The sequence below is a fragment of the Rhyacophila brunnea genome, unplaced genomic scaffold, assembly GCF_057557595.1.
Source record: "Rhyacophila brunnea isolate RB1 unplaced genomic scaffold, BYU_Rbru_1.0 scaffold_7, whole genome shotgun sequence".
Lineage (NCBI taxonomy): Eukaryota > Metazoa > Arthropoda > Insecta > Trichoptera > Rhyacophilidae > Rhyacophila > Rhyacophila brunnea.
This window is the reverse complement of record NW_028233339.1, coordinates 32,416,906-32,438,714: the sequence shown is the minus strand read 5'-3', so window position 1 is coordinate 32,438,714 and position 21,809 is coordinate 32,416,906. Positions and strand designations below refer to the sequence as shown.

The following is a 21,809-nucleotide window of genomic DNA, read 5'->3' as shown; positions in this document are numbered from 1 at the left end:
ATCAAAATTTCACAGAAAGTAATTGATTTGTTATTATTATGCAATATGTACGTATCTGTCGGTTATGAACTATAATAAATTGATTCAAATCTCCAATATTCTGGATATTAGACATAAATTATATGTTTTCACATCCAAATACATATTATATTATTATAGTATAGGATGTTGTCTTTCGCCTTTATTATGAGTACGTTCTATACATAATAATAATATAAGTAGATATATACAAGTTTTCCTGCATTAATTGTCATTGGACTGACTTGTATCGTGTCCTTCTAATTTATTAATTAAAAAGTTTTAAACATATACAATCTACACAATATTTTCCATTAATTCTGCTTCTAAATCTAAACCAACTACCAAGTCAATGATCGATGGACGTATTTAGAAGTCTATAGTTTAACATTCATCTTTGTCGAAGTCTATTTGAATGACTAATAAGATAATTGGATGCACCCAATATGCTCAATTTACAACTGACTTAAACAATGGATTGGATAATTTAAAATGTAAATTTATTCGACAATCATAATGACCAATTCAATCAATACAGGTCAAATTAAACAATTTTATTACCCGTGTCCTTCACCTTTTTATGTATATATTAGATTAGATGCTAAGAATAATCTTCTAATCAGGGTAATTGGTGGACTGAAAAAATTAACGATCCGTGTCGAATCAATTTATTGCCCTGTAACCATAAACAACATTAATCAATCGTGTATCGAGTGATTTACTCTTTTCAATCTAATATTGTTTGTTATATTGAATAAAATGGTATCCATCAATGAGTGCAATAGTCCTGCCATGTTTATTGATAGAATTGGACAGTCAAGTCAACGATTTTTTCCGCCACCTTCCTCGATGCGCCAATATTCTGATTCCCGAGAGTGAAAATTGTCAACACCGAAAGTATCTCATTTTGATTACCTTCGTCATTATCTGATATTCTTACCTTCTTATGCCTACAATCTACATTAACAACTCGTCTAAGAATATCCACCACCAATGCCAAACGAAAACATCGAAGTCATGGTACAAGTCTCGTCCTAACAACACAGGCCACGGTTGCTAATGTAAAACCTCAAAAATTACAAAAAGGAAAAAAAAGATAAATGCAATTGGAGATTATTAAGGTCTTGTTGGAAGAAGGAGACTGGTAGATAATTAATGAAGCAATAAACCTAGATATACCAATATTTTGAAGTACGCCATTTTTACTCTTAACGACAAAAATGATAATAAGAAAGAATTAAGTACGGATATTACAATGAATGCTAAAAGTTTGAGGTAAGCAAGCAGATATAAAAGTCCAAAAATGCAATCTCAAAGACATGGTCAATGGTAGGGGCATGAACGGATCCTCTTTCTTAGTTGAAAAGAGGAGATATGACAGCAAGCCGCAGTCAAAACCTCGATAAGGTCTTGTAAGAATATCTTGTGGTAGAGCGGGGTTCATTGTTCGATCATCTGACAAAGTGAAGAATGCTCCAGACTACCAGATTGCAGAGATCGCTGGATAAGTATAACGGAGGGAGCCGTTTGAATGTAGTCTAGATTCTGATCAATAAAGAAAACATTAAACCCAATATTCAAATAGGATTTTCCAAGTTAATCAACAACTGAAGGAGAATCAAAGAATTGTGTTCTTAATCTTAAAGGTCTTGTTTCGAACCCAGTGGTTTTTATGACTGGGAACGTGATGAGATGATTCTGTCCTACATCTTATTTCAAATCATATCGAATGTGGAAAGGCAAAAGGATTTAACCCTCACTTTTTGCAAAATAGGTCTTATTGAATAATAGCATTGCACACAACTAAATACACGTTCTGCCTAAAGGATGTAAGCTGCAAAATGTCAAATTCTTATCAAATTTTAGCTTTTAATTTTTAAAAAAGAAGGGCGTTTGAAATTTGCGTCCAGGTAAAAGGATTTATTCCACATCAATGACATTATTAGTCGTTCAAGTAATCTTTTACGGAAAGGGAAAAGGCGTTATGCATCTTACGTTGCAAATGTATGAAAATAATGGTAGTTTTACTAAGCTCTGCTGGCCGACCGGGTAAGTTATGAACCAGAAGGAAGACTTAAGCCACGTACATTTCTCGGTCGGTCGTTTGACAGTTAACACGGATTTCGAGTCTTCATAAAAAATCATTTAAAGTTTAAACATTGAGCTAAAATGGCAACAGAACGAAGGAAAATGATTCTTGAAAAGTATGGTGTTAATATGGACGCAACAAATAATCCCGACAAGAACTGTTAGTGTTTAAAATTACATCTTGAAGATTTTATATCACGCACGAGAAGAGCTATTGTAAATTCTATCTATATCGGTATGAAACGGCCTGTTACAACTTATATTGTGTTTTATTTGTTGATTATCGATTAATTGATTTGATGATTTCATAATATCTGAGAAAAGTAATACAATATTTGCTAATTCACTTAAAACATTGCCATGCGATTTATAGGTTATGTGATGTGTCAAAAATACTTATCAATTGAAATTGTTTTCAATTCCCTTTAATTTACGATTAATATAATTGTAATAGACTAATATCATTATTATGCACTGTTTTATGTTAATATATTATAGTAATAACATAAATCGCAAGTGAAATGTACGTGTCTAACTCCAAATATGTTAATACCTACCTAATTTTTTGTCAGGTAAAATGACTTAACCCTCATTTTTATTAGTTTTTCTTCAATAACTTCATTATTTAATTATAGATTGGGAAAAAAAACACCAAATTATTAATCATCATGCACTTCAAGTTTGTGTCTATTTTATATTTAGACTTTGGCCCAAAATCATTATCAAAACGTTTTTTGTGCATCCTGTAAAATTTGATTAGTGTGGATTAACTCCTTTTGCCTTTCCACAGTCGATATTATTATGTATACCACCAAACATAATATTTGTAGATCCCAATGTGGCATTGCATTTTTCTCTAGATTGGAAAAGTATCAGTGAAGTTGATAACATACTTTTCCAGGGCTGGAGTTCTTGACACGTATATTAGGTTCATCAGTTCAAATCATGTGAGCGACATGTCATATTATTATTGTAACTATGAATTTTGATTTGTTTCGATATTCTTTGTGTATAGTATGTAATATGCTAATTTGTCGTATACACCGTAAAGATGTATTTTGCTATTTAATTAAATACATCTTCAGCAATTTTAAATATGTCAAACAAGAAGACGAAACCCAAAATGTTTTAAACCTCTAGCTCTCGTTCACACGTAGACTTATTGGATGTCCACTTTTGCATGTCCACGTAAAATAAGTTTGACTTGTTAATGGTTTTTAGACTACCTATCGTCTTCGACGGCGTCGGAAATGAACCCAGATCATTGTCAACTTCCTGTCATTAGAGTTACGAATCGTATGATACCTGTCAATTTACTTGTATCATTTAATGTTCTTGTTGTGCCGTAGGACATTATCGTCTCAATTTTACACGTCGCATTATATCTATACATACCACATAAAACGCTCCGACGTAGTAGAAATTAAAAAAAATGTATCTACCAGGTATGTATGTTGCACAAATGAATTAAAATTTGTCTTCCTCGCATAGTCACATTTGAATGCGTTTTTTATGTATGCACTAGCAGACATGACTAGCGATTCAATCTTTAAAGTAGTAGTACCTACCTACATTATGTTTGAAAAATAATTCATTGTAATAAGCAGGGCCCAATTTAGGTACACTTGACAACTTTTAAAGTAATTTTTGAAAGATGTTCATTAAAAAAAATATTATTATTTTGTTTCCTTTTTTGTCAAAGGTAAATCTATTGTGGTAAGTGGTAATTTAATTTGTGATCATATGGAAACTGAATATTCGCAAATTAGAGCTCATTAAGTTGTTTTGCTAACACCTATTTGTCCACTTATCCTATGTTGACATTAAGTACCTCTAAAAATCAAGTTAGTCAGTCACTGCAATCACTGCGTACCTTTAAATTAATTTTTAATTACCACATTTAAATAACATGCTAATTGGCCGTTTAACGGGGACACGGCAGCCGTGTCGTCCGCGTCGAACGAGTTGATGATGTCTCTGATATCTCCGTTTCAGTCTCAGTCGAACTCTTCAGTTTTTGCGTTTACATACCAGTTAAACTGAAACTGAACGGAAATTTCAACTAATCGTTTGAAAGAAATTTTAAAGTTTAAACAGTGGTCATTGGAAGTTAACTGTAGGAACAGAAATAAAACCGACGTGAACGTAGCCACTGTCAGAAAATTGCACAATATACGTGTGCCAAACGTTAGTAAAGGTAGTACATTGTACAACGGTAGCTGGAAGACAGGCAATTATATCTGCGTAGCTTGACCAACATGGCGTGCTGTGGATCACCACCATTACTTTGATTGTAGGAAAAAATAGATAACCATTATCAATGTGTATCATTTTGAATCCTCTGTCGAATAAAAACTAGTGAGTTAAATGCGTTATCCATTCAGAGAAGTATTCTTCTGGCTAGACTAGATCAATTATTATTCCCCACTGAAAGTCTGCGCACTCGTGCCCATAACAAAACCGGTTTATTCTACTTTCAGAGGTGCCATGTCAGTAGTGAGTCACGTTTTTTCGGACAGGATGAAGGAGCCGGTCCACGGCAGTTGATGAAAAACGGCCACATTTTTGTCTAAAATAATGTATTCATAATAATATGTAAACACGGTCTTGATCTTTGAGTTCCGCAAATTCGCCAATGACCTTCACATACGGTCAGTGTTGCCAAGTCGGTCTCCAGCCACATAACGTAAATATAAATACGCACTGCTTACAACACCGCCGTAAAATAATATGTTAACGTAGGTATTTTTACTCATTCATTATTGCAATGAAAACATTTTTTTAGACGACGGCAAAACAATCAAATCTATATTAGTCTTTGAAAAAATATTTCTGTGTGAAATTTCACAGAGCGGTTTGCCAAAAGTCTTGACAATAATTATTGATGGAGCTTTTACCTGGTGGAACTTCATTATAAATCTTAAGATTGGTGACCAAAAAAGAACGAATACTTACTTAGGTAGTATTAAGATTTTCAAAGCCGGAATCCTGCTCCATTTATCCGGTTTTTTCGGATTGGATTTCATATTATCTATATGAATTTAATTTGTGAACTAAACACGTACAACTAAATAGACAATCGTTATTTGTCTTAAATAAGTTTCTATACAAATAAAAACATACGAAAATTGTGATTTAACTGATTAAACTCTTCTCCGTGTTAGGTATATTCTTTTGCTTGCGTCATTATAATGGGGAAGACAGATAAAAGATTTTCTTTAAAAAAAATGCCAATTAGTACATATAGGTATATTGACATATATAATTTTAGTATTTGCTGTTTTCAAAAAAATACATACCTATACAATTACGTGATATCTGCCAGATGATAAGAGCATCTGCCAAAGTTTTTCATTTCACCTACATACATACCTACCCTTAATAATTATTCAAACCTATCTGTATTTTAAACACCGAAATATCAGCAAATTATCTAATTCACATTCAGATACTATTTCGCCCTGTTGCCCCTGTTCACTGAATGTGTTTTCATGGGATCAAGAATACTAATCCCAAAATCCTGGTTGACAATTTTGTCTAGAAAAGTCGTAGTATCATGTAGTTATTGTAGTAGTTGCAATATTTAGACCATTTTGGGGCAATACTTACTTAACTCCTGTAATTAGGTAGGTACTTATTGGTTTTTGCATTGATAGAAGTTTAAACATATGTTTCATTTTGTCTTCGAATAATATGAATAATTAATATATAACATTCAAATTGGACAAAAAACATTTTAAATGAAAAAAATATGTGGGTAGGTATTGACATCTTGAAAATCTGACTCACGAGCGATTGATTCGACACGTATCTTTCCATTTATGTTTAAGGCGTGTAATCCAAAAGATGTTCCATTTTCCAATACATTTGCATATTATGAAGCACCCATTTATTTCCCCGTGTTCATCTTAGCGTGCAAGCATATTATTATATTATAATTGGATATTCCTAAATCCATACAGGCATAATAATTGACATTGCTCAGTATGTATATTTTCGATTGTAGTCTGGTGACCCGAAATAGAGTGTTTGTTTCAACATACATCACTCTTGATTCTTATCATTATCATTTAGATTGTTTATCGATTACATTTTAGTTTTGGGATGTTTCTTATTTTATTTTCCAGGTAGTTATCTACTTACCTACACAATGTGTCACATTGTGCATGACCGTAATAATTCACTAACAGTATTAATAACGCAGGCCTTTCCCAGAATACCTCGTTTGCCTCGTCTCATAGGTATTAACAAGACAAGTGACAGAAATATAGCATTAATAATTTAGAGGGCTTATTCTATCAGGCTTATCTTTAAAGCTTTCAGTACCACATGCACACGCACAACATTGTCATGATAATAAAACAGCTACCTACTTATAGATTTACCATCCCAACATTATCAACTTCACCATAGCTCAAGCGGGTACTAAAATCCGTTTCAACGGTAAACACGATTGTTTAAATTAAAATTAAGTGCAATAATTTAAAAAAATCTTTTTATCTCTGAAAATAATTATCTCGGTACCGATATCTAAATATGCACATAATAAAAAATAAGTAAGTAGGTACCTACATACTTGCAGTTTCTTACCGGCAATTCGATGTTTTATCATCTGAGTATTAAAAGTATTAAAACACTCAGATCGAACGATCATATTTTTCTTGTAACACATTTTAGTTTCCCAAATTAATTCTTATGATAAATAGGACGCAAGTCCAAAATTGGTACTAGTACAAAAATGGTCGTTCAATTTGGAGATGTATCAAGAATGGTCAATATTAAGTACCTGTATAGTTAATGCATTATTGTCGTATTTGTTTCAGATGACCTAAAGAAGATAGCAGCGTGGCTGGTGCAGTTAGCGAAAAACAGGAGTTCGGTCGACAATATATCGGTGATCGTCATCTTCCTTCAAGATCCACAAAAACTCGCAGATAAGGCAGCGTGGCTGCTGAAGAAATTCGCTAAGATGGACGCCAGGTAATTTAGTTTCTTCTCATTTTCTCTGTCCATCGCTCGCGACACCCCAGCGATCTTCCTGAAGGTCTCGGAATTCTGTCCTTCCGAGACACTTTAAATCAGTGGTGGCCAAACCGTGGCGCATTGGATGATTACAAGTGGCGCATTGCATCTTTTGCGCATCTTAGTTGATATTACTAGCCATCTCAATGATCTAAATTTAAAACTACAAGGCAAGAATAAATTATTTCCTAGCTTAGTAAATAGCATCAGTTCATTTAAAATGAAATTAAAACTGTTCTTCTCTCAGTTGGAAAATGAGGATTTGAGTCAATTTCCACACTTGAAAGAGCAGAATGGATGTGCTGCGGATAATAGCAATTTGACCAAATATATTGAAAAAATCAAGATATTGCAAGGGTCATTTGAAAGTCGTTTTCATGATTTTCCTAAAGAAGAAAACTGCATGCTCGCTTTTATAAACCTATTTTCACTTAGTGAACAAAATGTAATGCAGATGCCTAGTAACATACAAATAGAACTGATTGATTTAAAAACAAATTCATTATTGAAAATGAAATTTGATAAGCTTTTTCCAGATCAAAATGCTTCTGACATTACTAATTAACCTAAGTAACATTAACCTTACTAAGTAACATTAACCTGTGAACATTTCCCAGAGCTAAGAAAATTTGCAAAAAGTTATGTCGCTTTGGATCGACATACAGATGTGAACAAGCATTTTCATCCGTGAAATTGATTAATTGCGAATAACTGATTCAAATGTATTATATGGCGCATCTGAACTCGTCTGTGAAAAAATTGGCGCATGGTATGCAAAAGGTTGGTCACCCCTGCTTTAAATGGAGATACAAAAATGAGCTATGTTATACCCCCTACAAATTCCTATGAGCAAAATCGCATTTCTTGTTAGTAGGTACATATATTTAATAAAATTAATTTGGCGTATTTTTTTTTACGTCGAAGAAAATAATAAAATGTAGTCGCGTTGGATTGTCCACCATTTTAGTATTCTACAAGCAAGGCAATCACGACCATTTGATTGTAATCCACGTGTGAATGAATGAGGTTCCGTTATAAATCGTCTGAATGTAAACCATAGCGCAATAACCCGACCGCTGCTCGAATAATATTTCAATAAAATATGCAATTTCTCTTCCATCAGAAAAGAAAATGTATGGCACAATATGCAAAATATACCGCTTCGTTTTATTTCATTTGCAGCATCTTGGTGCATCGGCATTGTCCTCTTTCCAGAGCGATATTCCGCAATGCAACGTTGCATAATAATATTATGATAATAAGATATTAAAACATGGACTTGGTAAATAATAGAATCATTGTAATTTTTGCATGAGATGTTCATAATCCCTTTGTCAAAATTATCAATTACGTGGGATTCTTCCCTACTTGGTTTTCTCAAACTTATATTACTGTAGATATCTACAGGGACGCGCTAAGCGGAGGTGTTGGAGCGCGTAATAGATTGAGCACTGGCTAACATCCATTTCTTGTAAAAAAAAATATACATACAAAAAAATACAACCTCCACTCTGTGGATTCCCATATGGTTGATCTTTTTGGGATCGGACATGGTAAAAAAATGAATTTTAAACACTTTGAGTTTAAGATGTAAAGTTATCAGTAAAATTTATTATATTGCATCTTTCGTGTTCTGTTGCTAGGTGCCCCTAGTAGCATTATACCCCCCCCTTAACAAAAATATCCTACACCTACCTGCCACGTATTAATTATTATTGTAACCCACCAAACTGTTTTAGCATCGGCCATTTGCTATTATTTAGTCAGAATTTTTCCGGCTAGTGAACTTATCAATGCATCTCGCGTCTAAAGGGAATTATGAAAGTCTAATGATTAATTGAAAATAACCAAATAAAATATACGAAGGAGATAAAAATAATCTTCTACGCCTCGCCAAATGAGTGCCCTCTCCCACTTTGATAATACCAGAGTTTACTTTATTTTTTTTAAATATTCAATTGCAGTTTCGAGAAAACGAGCGGCGCCCAAACGAATCGTTTCCTGGTGAACGAAGACCAGGATCCATCGTTCTCCCCAAAGGACTGTGGCCTTCTCTTCGACCTCGCCGAAGGATACAAGCAGCAGAACGGAGGAGGACCGGCGCCACCTGACTCTCACCACACAACCGACCCATTCTTCGACGAGCGACCCACAAACGGCAAGAGAACCTCTGACCACTTCGACGATGAGACACATGACGATGATGATGACGACGATTTTGGACCTGAAACTGATGTAGATGCAGTGGACGATGTACTGCTTTCGCCCAGTATCGCCGCTGCAAGACTCCTCGTCGAAGGAGTTGCAGGAAAGGAACCAGAAATAGTCGCCGAAGACACATTCGACGTTTGCATGAAGGAAACGAGTACACTGCCAATCGAAGCAGGTATGTCAGACGATTAATATACAATTAACATTCCTACTAATAATACACTCTCATTAGGTAATAAACAATAATTTTCAAAAAATACTGATATATTGTCTACACTATACATACATATTGTCATGGAGTTTCGCGCTTATACGAAGGTAACTTAATTCAAATTATGATATACCTATAGGTACTAGCGGTAGTCCGCGACTTCGTCCGTTTGAAATACTGTAATACAAAGTAAACATATTATATAATTGAACAATATAGACGGATTTGATTTTTTCTAAATAAATAAGATAGACGACGGTTGGATCTGTGCGTGCACCTCTCTGCCCGTATCTCAAGATCGTCCATAGACTTGTGTGCCGTTCTAAACTTGTGATTTATGTTGTATGTACCTATACAGTATGTATATAAACGGATACGGTCAGATGCTTATATAGGTACCAAATTAGTGAAAATATATTTCTATGAACAGACATCATATTTAAGTTAAGTATGGCAGACGGTACAAAGCCACATACGGTTTGAGTTTGGATGGCTTCCTCACCTCACCGCTCCACCGCTGCTATTGGAACACTTACAAATTCTTCCGTGTGATGAAGAATTGTTGCAAGTGCGTTATTTTCGAGAAGTTGTATCTCAACTTCGGTACCTTTTTTACTATATGATATTAGTATAAGTAGATTATTGTGCTTATATTGTCCATCAAATTTAAATAGTACCTTTCTTCTGTGAAGTATTTCGATTATTCAGATAAGAATTACTTACCCACGATGGCCGCGCGGCAAGCGTTGGCCTATTACATCGTGGGTCCCAGGTTCGAATCCTGGGTCTGGCAAGTACACATATTGTTTTTCAATTTGTGTATGAGTCAGAGTATGGACCTAATAGGTTGAGCAAGTGGCTGACATCCATTTCTCGTAAAAACAAAATCTGTCAATACAAACTTCCACTCTGTGGAGGCCCATATGATCCTAATAGGATTGGACATGGTCGATGAAGAAGAAGTTATCTACCCAATTGAATGTTTTATGACATGTTACAATGCTTTTATTTTCTTAAAGCATAGTAAATGTTTTGGTTATAGGTAGTATTCACAACAATTTGCACACATTTTTTTATAATTTATTGTGTTCAATTTTTTTTTTCTCACCCACCTACCTAATCGTCCGTTTCTAATTATAAATTGAAATATTACCTACGGAAGTTATTATTATAATTTATCTTATTCGTGTTATATTTATATAGGTAACTATTTATATGTAAATTATTATTTTATTAAAATAATCGACAGCGCCGAAATAACGCCGGCAGCGTTTGGGGAGGGCTGGGGGGGGCACCGCGGTGGGCCGGCGGCTGAGGTTGCCGCGCCCGACACCCGACAGCTGCCGAGCCGCGCTGCGTTCGGCGATCAGTCGTTCAAAAGGAACACGCCGTGATACGTTCTCTGTATTTTTTAGTTTTTATTACATTTTTCTCCCGGCGAGTTTGTACCACTACGTGCTTGCCGGCTTTTATCGGATATTACAACAAAAATATATATTATTTTGAACTGTGTTTATTTTCTAAGTATAAAAACCCATTACATCGGCAGCTATCACTGTGACTTATTGTATACTTGCTAAGATGGTACGTCCGTTGTTCTTTTAATTCAAATATGAGTCTCAGATGTTCTCGGTGTTGTGTGAAGTTATTTTAAGGTCTATAATGCAGTGTTCCCAAATTAGTTCGGTGTGTACTTACGTATTGTGGAATTCATTTGTTTGTAGCCGCGCAAGGATTCGTTTTCCGAGTTTATATGCATCTCTAATCGTTTATTTATCAATCTCTCTTCGCCATTTTCGCTCTCGAGGCACGATATTGCGAAGATTCTACTCGCTAAAATGTGCAACACGTCCAGACCGGCGTCGTTCAGTATGGCGGTGTTCTGTCTCGCCTCCTTTGGATGTCTATCGATTTTGTCCGTGACCGACACCGTTGGATAAGAGTCTCGAAGTTTACATTGATATAATAATAAATTCTCGTCGCTTTTAAATACTTTAACTTTAGAAATTCCGGAAGTTATTCTTATTCTTACGTGGTTGAACTTTTTCTTTCAGCTGTCAGTTTGAATGACACTCGCCGGATTTGCTTCAAAATCAAAGTCGACTTTTTATATCTCTTTTATTGCTATGCATATTATTAACTAATGTGCATACTTTAAGCTTAGACCTAGTGCAAATATTATACCTATATAAAATTTAAACTACTTACCAAAAAGTTTATCTATGAATTTATGCTTGAGCTTGATTAACGGACATTACTTACTTCCTTGACATACCTATTAATGAATAAAATAACTTGTGGATCAAAGATTAAGTTGTGTGAATAATATTATATAGTACCTCGAAGTCGTGTATTTATACAAATGCAGGTATATTCTCTATGGAATGTAATGACGTTTACTTATGATTTTATTGCTTATTCTTCGAAAGCTAATCTAATCAATCCCAGGCAAAATATTATAGGCACCTCTTTTAATCTATGGTACCTCTACATAAATGTCAAAAATACTCCCAAATATGGTAATTTTAATAGTAATCAGTAACATTTTTAAAATATTTAAGTAATATTATACTTTTTTAAAATACGTTTATTTTGTCAGGTATGATCGAAGAAAGCTTGTCAGATTTACTCTAAGGTGAGTTATGGATAATTTTCATACCACCTATCGAAAAATCTTTTTCTAAATCCTATCATTTATTCAAACTAAGTACCTACCTACTTATTTATTTACTTACGTAATTATGATTTTCTGAATCAATGACAGCTCTAAGATTTTTCAGTAGAACTATCTATAAAAATGTACTATAGACGTAGGTAATGTTTTTTTTTTTTTTTTTTAATTCTTTTGCTATAAATAAGGAAGTTTCAAGAATAACGTGATACCTACTTAGTCCTCTTTAGTCATGTCATGTTGAATGAATTATTTTTATTAGTTCTAACGCTACTTTATGATTTTTATCTTCTTGACGGTGATACCTGACTTCTGCTACCTTCTAAAAATATCCATGTGTTATTATATCTTTATATTAATTGTAAAATGAGTAATAATTATCTCTGCCTGAAAATAGAATGGATCTCCACAGTATAAGAGAAGGGACAGACTTATAATCCTAACCCTTAAAAATATATATTACAGCCATACCTTTATACCTACCTAGCTTACCAGTGATCTGCAGAACTATGAATCCCCCGCACTTTCAGAAACATTTATCTTTATGATAGGAAACAATATTCTTGAAGATGAATGCACTTTCTTATTGATACTTTAAAACCGATATCCCAGTTTTATGAAAGGATTCGTCATGGTCTTCAAAGTACTGCTCCACGTCCGCTATAACAGTATCGCTCTAGTGTCAGTCCAATAAAAAATAAAAGTTGTACCATTACAGATGAATAAGGTCAAGTTTAGCCAGACACTCCCATGAAGTTTGCGCAAGAACACATTTCTGTGCATAACAGGCCTTCGTGCCCACTGAGCATTAATCTCCGACAACTGCAATTATAATGTTATGAAGATTTCCACTCTTTCACATGAGATCTTTAATAGGTACTTCTTCAATCTCCCTAACAGTAATTAAGCGATCTTGCAAGACGCAAGTCCGTGCTCTTGTTGATATTTTCCCTAATTACTGTGGTCGGTGGCCTTCCATTGCAGGGCGTTCAATCTCAACTGGCTACTGTCAATTGATTGTTAGCTGTTCGCTGTACTTCTGGCCCCACGACCCCCAGATCCAAATTTTCATTTTAAATAATACTAATAGGGATTTCACCCTCAGCCAGTTCAATTCGGATCTGTCACTTAATGATCTTGCAAGTGCAGCAGGCTGCACTACTGTGTGTAAGTGTAAGCCAATAATTACTACTACTTGAATTAAATAGACAATCTAAGATTGACAATTAGCAATATTGTATTAGCAAGTTTATTGTTTATATTTGGTTTTTGAACAGTTGGGTGTTTTGTTTCTTTTCTAAACAGATGCATTACATGACATACCTAAATTCGTTCATAGTTAATCCATTATTATCTCATTTACCACAGCCGAGTGTTCTTCCAATTGATGAAGTAATGTTAAAACTTAAACCTATAATTACTTGTAATATTTATGTAGAGAGATATACTTTGTCGCGAAAGCGGCATATCCTCGTTGATTTACCCTCAAATGTCTGTCTTAGAATTAGATTTCCATTTCACTATGACTATGTATTCAGCATGTCATCAATAATTAATTAAGTACTCCTGAGGTTATCACCAAGTCTCAAGTTCTCTCCACTTTATTCCAGTTGACGGGCGTGTCCTGCCCAGTTTTATCAACACATTTTAATGAAGGCTTCTAAAATGAGAATTATATAATATTACTTATATACTACTATTATAGATATTCTATTACAATTTATCTGGTGTTCGAATATGAAACTAAGATCATTTCCTTTTACAATTAAAAATGTGCCAAATGTTAGTATGCAGCGCCATCACTCAGTGGACAACTTCTGCCGGTAAATCTATAGAAAACGGTATTATTCTCTTGTATAGGTAACAGTATAACTGGTAGCGGAATAACAACTGCTTAAATATATTGGTGTCAGGAAACAAAAAAAAATTAGGAATCTAATGTTCTTGTCAGTGTTATCAGAGTCTTTAGGAATAAATTATTTTTCTAGTCTAAACAATTTGACTTAATTGATCAGCATGTTCTCCAAGATAGGTGAACAGTGTTTAATGGTAATTAATGCCTGCAGTTTTTAAAAACATCATTGATAGCATAGGATATCCAGGAAACTAACAATTTCGATGGTAGCCCTTCCTTAATGCAATGAAAAAAAACTGCTTGACCTCCTCTCCGATTGCTTGACCTAAGACTGACTGATGGAATGATATTCATGTGTGGAATTAGGTACCTACTGTCCTATATTTATATATTATTTTTGTACAATCGCAATATTTTGCATGATGGAATCTATATTACATTTACTCATACTTTTTAGGTTTCAATATCATCATCACTTATCTCTAAGCCTGTTATATCAGTTGTACATACAAATTAATCCTGAGATTTAGGTACATATATTTAAAGGAATATTATTATCTGTCTTCTAATATAATTCAGCAATAATTGTTGCCTTATGGTTTCTTCTGATTATATTAACTGCTCAATGAAACTGGTTTATACAGACATCTGTGATAATATTCTGTTTAAGTATATTAAGTAACTGATTAATTAAATATACAAAACAATATTGCTGAACTTATTTGGCATGCCATCACATCATAAGATATTCAAAATAGTTAATTTGTATTTTGTAGTCTTTAGTAAATTACAGAAACCATTTCTTCAGCCTCACTTATTTCGATTTGAACAACAATTGTGTTTCTGAATATTTTGTAATTGTAATATGAATTTGCACTCATGATAACGAGCGGTAAAGTGTCTGTTTATGATGTGGTGGTCGAGAGTTTGATTCCCGCATCAACACAAAATTCATACATTTTTTTCCAATGTGTGTTTGGATGACAGAGTATGGACCTAATGGGTTGAACAAATGGCTAACATCCATTTCTAGTAAAATCTGATAAGGCAGCCCAGATCCAGATTGGATTGTAGAGTTAATTAATGACAAAAAAATATTACGTACTGAGGGTACTTGATGGAATTTGAATTTAAATCGAGTAGAAAATACATATAATACGAAATTTATAGTGACTTGAGGACAAAAACAGAGCATCGACGTACAAATGAAAGTATGATGGACTAGTCACACTAGAATTCGCACTGTCCTAAAATCTCCAATTAGATTTCTGGTGAATACAGACATTGTGGTTGGTTTATATAGGCTGTTGGAATGGTGTGTTTAAATTCACCAGAAGCTTGCCTACCTGACATAGGTGCAAGTTATTTTTTTTGACCATGTACGATCCTAAGAAAATCATATGGGCCGGGCCTCTTCAACGCCCACGATGGCTGAGCGTCTAATGCCTTGGCTTATAATGTCATAGATCCCTGGCTCGAATCCTGGGTCTGCCAAATACACATATTGTTTTTCAATCTGTGTTTGGAGTTAATAGTATGGACCTAGTAGGTTGAGCTAGTGGCTAATATTCATTTCTCATAAAGGCAAAAATCTGTTAATTAATACAAATCTCCATTTTTTAAACATTGAGTGCTGATTATTACAGTAGTTTCCAAGGCTGTAATTAGAGTTACCCATTCAACATTTTTATGAAATATGAAATTAAATCTGTAATAACTCTGGATCAAACAGTATCCACCCACATATTATTTAATAGTTTAGAGAAAAATCAACTTAAAAGTTGTTTGTTCATAATAAAACAAAACATCTCAGATTTGATCAATTTAAAAACACAAATAGGTAAGTATAAACATACCACATGAGCGTGTAGCGCACTTGGAGTGACAGAAGACGATGCCATAGGCTTCGTGTAAGACAGTCTGAAATTGTATCGGTGACTATAATTAAATTTGCCCTGTATAAATTGTTAAAATGGTTAAATTGTTCTACTATTGTAGGAATCCTGCTTAAATTATTTATCATAAATCCTTTTTTGACACACTTAGAGAGATGTTCGTATTCATATACCTACCAGTACACTCCAATACAATAACTCTTGGCCTCTTCAACAAGTCTAAAATGTCAAGAAAGAAAGAGTAAGAACGCAAGGTGACAATGCAGGAATCTATTACGAAAACAAACAGCCGTAAAAGTCTCTATTAAATATTATAAATCATTTATTTATAATAATATATATACAATATCACTGTATTGACTGTTTTGGTCTGAGTCGTCTAATGAAAAATCATTTAATTTGTGCATTCTGTTTCTTTTCAGTGTTGGAAATTAGCGGCGGTCTGGTAGACAATGTAGGCGAGAGTGGAGGCGAGGAGTCAGAAGACGAATGGAACTATTTTAAAGGAGAAAACAAATCTGATCCAAACGACGCCGCGCGGCCTGACTCGCAGACTCTTCACACAACACAGGTATGAATGTTTACCGGTGACTGCCCAATAAATTCCTCATGAGGTCTAGAAGCCTACGGCGGTCAGTTTATGGATGGCCTCCTAAACGTATGTAAAAAGTGTATCTGGGTCTCAGAAGTACTTCCACTCAAGGCGGATTTAACTAGTCGGGTGCCCCACTTTCAGCACCGACCGGGGTCCTAGTATAAAAAAGTAATATCCTTAAAATTTGCGAATGACATGAAACAAGCCATGGCATTTCATAAATTATTAATTTCTTAACTGTAGGTACTTACTTCAAATATTATACTTATCGATTGCTTTCTTTTCTCCAATAATTATACAAGTAATAATTGGTTCCAAAATGCATCGTTGTTGCTTTAAATTGTTCAGTATTATTAAATATGTTTTTAATTTTATTGGACATTTATCTTTTGAATTGTATTCGAACTTATTTATCTATAAGCTCTGTTGAAAACAGTGCATCATATTCACTTCTCTCATTTCTTATTTCAACAATAAATGCTCTTAAAAGAGATGATAAATATATAGCCAGACTTCATTCTTCCAGAACATCATTTTTATAGTTTTCAAACTTTTTTGCCAAGGATTTCACTATTTTTTAAAAACTTCAATATGGGGTGGGGCCCATGTGTATCACCTCTGGGACCCTACTCCTGTGAGCACTCAGATTACTGATAAATTCACCCCTACCTACCCTCGCAAGTCACGTTTCATCCCTTTCATGCCTTCAGATTTGAAAAAACCTTCTATGAAGATATGGAGCCTTGATAATATGTAAAAGTTGATCTGATAAATGGGTTACTATGGCAAATTATTATTTGAACTGTCAGTCATTTCGCATTGCATGTTTCTTCATAGCGAATTCATGCAATTGAGTAAAGTGTTTTATTAATTATTTCGAAAGGTTGATTGGATAGTTTTCACGATATTGAACAAGTTTATAAAAAACTGAATTAGGTACCCACAGCACATAATTTATACACAATGTTTGTTTGTAACCAGTACCTTACGTGTAAAGTGAAAACATTTTTCGTATTTTTGCATCTGGTGAAGTTAATTTATCGGTTAGGTAGGGGTTTTTTAAAATTTTATAAAATATTTTAAGCTCAGATAAAATCTTTGATACCACCACTGATTTAAAAAAACAATCAAGTAAGATCGCAAATAACAGGCATATGTATATGAGAGTAAGTAGTCAGCGGGCCGTCATTTTCATTTTGTTTACAGTGTATCCAGTGCTGCAAACAAAGAATACAGTTTCTAATTATCTCATTGCTGCTCCAGAATAGAAAGTTCAATAGACTCCCTCCCTCATTATAATTCCAAATTCTTTGGTCTGTTGTCAGAATTGTCAGAGAATGGATGCGCCATGGAAATGTTTTTCTACCATTAGAGCATTTAGGATTTAAAACGTTCCAAAAATATCAATGCAACATTAATTTTCTTTGTTTCTTTAGGAAATTGAGTCAAAGTTGGACGCTGAAATAGAGGACGCGATGAGCTCCCCGCTGAATCCCGAGGCGGCGCCGTTCGTCCCCGTCTCCCCCACCCCAGGATCAGGACCGGAAGGCTCCGCTCTACCGGCCAGACTCCTGGACCAGGTGGTGTCGCAATCGCCCCAGAAGCCCCAGCCTATGGATGACATCAACATTCCCGAAGCCAGTGAATTCGAGAGCGAAGTCTGCACTAGACTCGCTGATTTAGGTGGACATGGAGAATACCTCAATGGACATTCCGACAATAGTGTATGACGATTTGCTTTATGTTTTTCGGTTATATATATATACCTACTCGTTCAGCACAAATAGATGAAAAACTTTAATATTTTGTGTGCGAGAGGAAAAGGGAGACAAGTCACTTTTTTTTTTAAAATGATTTAAACATGTGTCAAAAAACTAAAATGCATATACAATGTGTCTTATACTGTTGTAATTTTTGAAGGAGTTTTTGTTTCATTTGCTTTTTTAAAATGAAACTTTATGTGCGGTAGCAAAATCGCTGGTAGGGTGAAATCAGGTGATGTCTTCTCAAGAAAAAGAACACCTCCGAGTGGGCTCAAACCCCCTCCCCTAATCAAGGTCAATAAATGTTTTGACATTGAGCCAGATATCCCCAAGCTCAGATTGGCTAATATATGTACTTTCTTGTATATTTTTTTTAATAACCAAACCAAACTGGTTTGAGTGACAATTATAAGGAACAGACTACTTAACAAATTGGGTGCCTTCAATTACTTACCTTATTTAAATGATTTGAGTCAATTCAAATTAGTAAATCAAATGAAATGTCATGTGTTACTATTTTTCCAGTACATACATTAACTAGGCAGCATAAAACTTTCAACTAACCACCAGAATTTTCTATACTTGGTTAGGTTAGGTTAGGTTATGTACCTACATAAATGATGATTGGTATTGTAATCTTACAATTTTGTAAATTGTGGTTTATCAAAATATGATGCTCGGTTTTTCTTTTAATCAAAATCAAGATAATTGATGGTTCAATTCACCACCTACTTTATATAAGTTCATAATATCAGCAAATGCAATCATTTTTGTTTTCAATTTATTGTAATTAACTGTTTCAGGCGCTGTCCTCCCAAGAAAATTTGAAAGAGACCCTTCATGGAAATGAGAAGCATCTGGCTGGATTCGGTTTCGGGGACGACGAACCCGCGGACGGGGGACCCCTAGCAGCGGGCGATGTTGACGAGGCTGAATTTGACCGTGTCCAGAAGGACACCACGGACTTCTGCGACATCCGAGTGGCCCACGCCACTCACAGCGAGCGGGGTTTCGAAGATGAGGGCATCGATGAAGAGCTGTACGAGCGGTTGAAAAATAAGGAACGTGATCCGATGAGCATGTCTTTCTATCAGGAGAAAGATGAAGACACGTGCGAGACGCGGCTTAATCCGTTCGACCTCAACGCCGTGCAAACGCTTCCCGACAGCGATGAAGATTTTTGCAGTGATCAGCCGCAGCCTGACAATTCAGTGAATGCCTTCGGCATGCAACCCTCCGCACCTGAGACCGACTCGGAAGTGACCGCCGTCCAGATTGACGCTGCTATATCGGACCTCGACGATGCCGTGACAAATGAAATTGAATCTTTCGACGCGAGCGAATCAAATCCAATGACAGGGTTTGGCGAGGCAGACACCTGCATTTTCGGGGGGCCCGGAGACTCCCAGAACCCCTTTGGGGCAAATATCAACCTGCAAGCCGAGTGCATTGAGGTGGACTTCGTTCCACAAGTTTTATCTCCTGTATTTTCCCCTATGGAAGCCGAAGAAGCTCTAGTTCGGGCGTCACCGTCCCCCATTCCAGCCACTTTGTCACCGGTTCCGAACGTGCATGATGAATTCTTCAATCAATCACCGAAATCTCCTGGATTGGCCGCTCTTTCCCCTGAACCGACCGCCCTTTCCCCTGAACCGACTGCCCTTTCCCCTGAACCGACCGCCCTTTCCCCTGAACCGACTGCCCTTTCCCCTGAACCAAGTGCCCTTTCCCCTGAACCGGCCATTCTTTCCCCTGAACTGGCTGCCTTTTCTCCTGAACCCGCAGCACTGACCCCTGAACCAGCGGCTCTGTCCCCAGTGCCGATCGCAATGTCTCCGGAACCGATAGCAATCGTGGAGTCGGTGGAAGTCATTCCCGAACCTATCGATCATTCTAATGATTTCGCTGCTCACAGTCCGGCCATGTCCCCCGAACCTTTCCGAACGCTGTCTCCCGCTCCGCTCTCCCCAGCTCCATTCGGACGGTCATCACCATTCTCTGCACCCTCCCCACTTCCTGCTTCCCCCTCACCCGCACCTTTAGCTGAATCCTCCGGTCTCCCGGTGCATTCTCCGGCCGCGTCTCCGGCTCCCGTTCTCGAGGAACGGGATGATTGCGGATTCTTTGAGGGAAAAATGGAAGAGTCTGACCTCTGCCAATTCTCTGAGGCGCCCATCGCCGATTTGCAGTCCGGGGAAATTTCATCATCTGCCGCCTATGACGAGAAGCGGGACTCAGTAGATGTAGATTTCCTTGCTGACTCTCAACAGCAGGTCAGCGAATTTATCGAAGCAAGATCCACGGAAATCGTGAACAGCGTCAGCAGTGAATTTTCTCCAGAAGAAATCTGCAGAACCGTTGAGGATGAAGTGAAAATGACCGTAGACCCGATTGCGAATTCTTTCGGAGATAATTTTTACTCCTCCACCATGTCAGCAGTAGACACCGCTCCAACGGAGAGTGTACCTTTTGATTTCAACAATCCTATGATGGATAACTTTGTCAACGAAGTCGGTTCGAGGGTGGACGCCACCTTTGAAGTTCCGGAACTCAGTGAGAGGATTTCATCTCCAGTCGTTGAAGCCTTCCAGCCTGTGTCATCCACATCTCCCGATCTTGTGGATAAAATTGAAAGATTCTCAGATGAAATTTCAACTTTGAAGGACAATATTGTTGATGCAGAGCCGACGCCCTTCGTCGAAAGTATTCAAGAAGAGAGTGTCACGGAAAATATCATCGGAATAGGGTCTGTGGCCGTTGCCGCTGCGGCCGGAGCGGCAGTCATTGCTGCCGTCGCCACTGACAAGAAGACTCCAGCCAAGACCAAAGCCACTCCTCCTGCCCTCAAAAAGACAGCACCTGCCAAAACAGCCCTCTCCCCTACCAAACCCACTGCTCCCAAGACCGCTCCGGCTGTCAAAAAGACTGCTGCTGCCCCGCTCAAATCCACCACTGCTACCCCTCCCAAGGCTGCGGCTGCACCCCGCCCTAGACCCACTGCACTCACTTCCCCTTCGGCCAGACCCGCCACCAAAACTACAACCGCGGCACCGGCCAAACCCAGAGTCCCGGCTGCCCCAAAGACAGCCCTCGCCGACAAGAAACCGCTGACAAACGGAACAGAAGTAAAGCGAGAGCCCATCAAGCGACCCGTTCCCGGCAGCGTTCCTGCCAAAACCGCTGTCGCCCCCAAGCCTGCGACTGCTCCCGCCAAGGCTGCGTCTGCCCCCGCTCGGACTGCTCCCCGTCCCGCCACCGCCACCGCTCGTCCTGCTGCTGCTGTCGCCCCAAAACCTGCAGCAGCACGACCCGCCACCACTACTGCCGCCGCCAAACCCCGACCGCTTCCGACCCCCGCGACCAGGTATTTCTTCTAATTAATTACTCATTTTTTGTGGATGCTGTCAGTTAGGACTACCCAGGCTTATGTTTATAATTAAAAATCCAAAAGAATAACTTTTAATTGTTTATTTCTGTCTG

General features: G+C 36.8%; 1 protein-coding gene across 1 annotated transcript in view; it reads left to right on the top strand.

Moving 5' to 3' along the window:
• The window catches only part of LOC147064730 (uncharacterized), a 418,531-nt gene that overhangs the window by 392,692 nt on the left and 4,030 nt on the right, over positions 1-21,809 (top strand). The window contains exons 8-12 of the mRNA XM_085958013.1: positions 6,930-7,086; positions 9,093-9,514; positions 16,394-16,542; positions 18,003-18,290; positions 19,133-21,693. Coding sequence (XP_085814139.1) covers positions 6,930-7,086; positions 9,093-9,514; positions 16,394-16,542; positions 18,003-18,290; positions 19,133-21,693 — 3,577 coding nt within the window. The remainder of the gene's footprint in view (positions 1-6,929; positions 7,087-9,092; positions 9,515-16,393; positions 16,543-18,002; positions 18,291-19,132; positions 21,694-21,809) is intronic.